The sequence below is a fragment of the Octodon degus genome, unplaced genomic scaffold (genome assembly GCF_000260255.1).
Source record: "Octodon degus isolate 3935 unplaced genomic scaffold, OctDeg1.0 scaffold00085, whole genome shotgun sequence".
Taxonomy (NCBI): Eukaryota; Metazoa; Chordata; class Mammalia; order Rodentia; family Octodontidae; genus Octodon; species Octodon degus.
In genome coordinates, this window is record NW_004524661.1 from 11,336,405 (window position 1) to 11,337,457 (window position 1,053).

At 33.0% G+C, this 1,053-nt stretch overlaps 1 protein-coding gene across 1 annotated transcript in view; it reads right to left on the reverse strand.

The window, feature by feature from the left end:
- Positions 1-1,053, reverse strand: part of LOC101581939 (cyclin-G1) — a 25,693-nt gene that overhangs the window by 11,894 nt on the left and 12,746 nt on the right. The window contains exons 3-4 of the mRNA XM_023721787.1: positions 421-674; positions 64-142 (exon numbers count right to left, since the gene is read on the reverse strand). Coding sequence (XP_023577555.1) covers positions 64-142; positions 421-674 — 333 coding nt within the window. The remainder of the gene's footprint in view (positions 1-63; positions 143-420; positions 675-1,053) is intronic.

Below are 1,053 nucleotides of genomic sequence, written 5' to 3' on the forward strand. Positions count from 1 at the left end.
CAAAGTAAATGTCAAATATAAAAATAGATCCTATAAAAGCTTAAATCTCTATAAAATTCTTACCTTTGCTTTAGAAAATATGATCCTGCAGTGACATGCCTTAAGCTGAGCTTCCAGTCTTTCAAAATTGAGGCTGTTTTTCCTTTAAAAATAAATGAGATTCATTTTATGTAGATTACATCTACTTGGGAGACATTTTAAGAAAAATACTGAAGCTAGTTTTTAAAATAAAGCTCATGCACATTTTCTATAGAAAGAAAATTATTTGAAGTAAGTTCCCTTCCATCAGTGATAGTAACTTCTTGAAGGCACTGGACATGAGTTTTGATAGAATTTAAAGAGAGTATCAATTTTAGGAAATACCCGAATAGTATCATTCTAATTTTCAAACACATTGTGTTCCAAACAAAGGTTACATACCTTTCAAATGGCAAGTTCTCTTGAATGAGTGAATAATAGAGTTGTAGAAATTGAAAGGCAGTGGTAGCTTTGATCTTCCAACACACTTTCTCCAGTACTATCTTTTCCATTCTCATCAAATCTGAAACAGTGAACCTATACTGACTTATTCGGATCAAGTCAGTTGCCAATGGGATGTTTCTTTCCTCTTCTATTGATTTTACAGCCAAATAAAAGCAGCTCAATCCAACACACCCAAGGTGCTTGGGTTGTACCTAAAAACAAAACCGAAAATAGTTAAGACTATCTCTACTTCATTTCAAATAGTAAAATATAAAGGCTAACTTAGAAGTAAGAATCACCATTATGAAAATGTATCTTGGGGATGTATTTCTTAGGTCTGATAGATTTAATAACATTCACCCACACTACAACAGTAGCTTATTGCTATGTGCCCCACTTGGAACTGCTTGGTTTCAGCATAAAAATTTGTTACCTGTTTTTAATCACAGTAGAACTATAAGCAAACACTTTGATCTAATTTTATCCAAGTAAATTAACTAACTGGTCAGGGACTGAACACCAAGACTGCAACACATTATGGCTTATGCACAAATTGTCTTTCTAGGGTATTGTGTTATCTCAGGCTGTTTT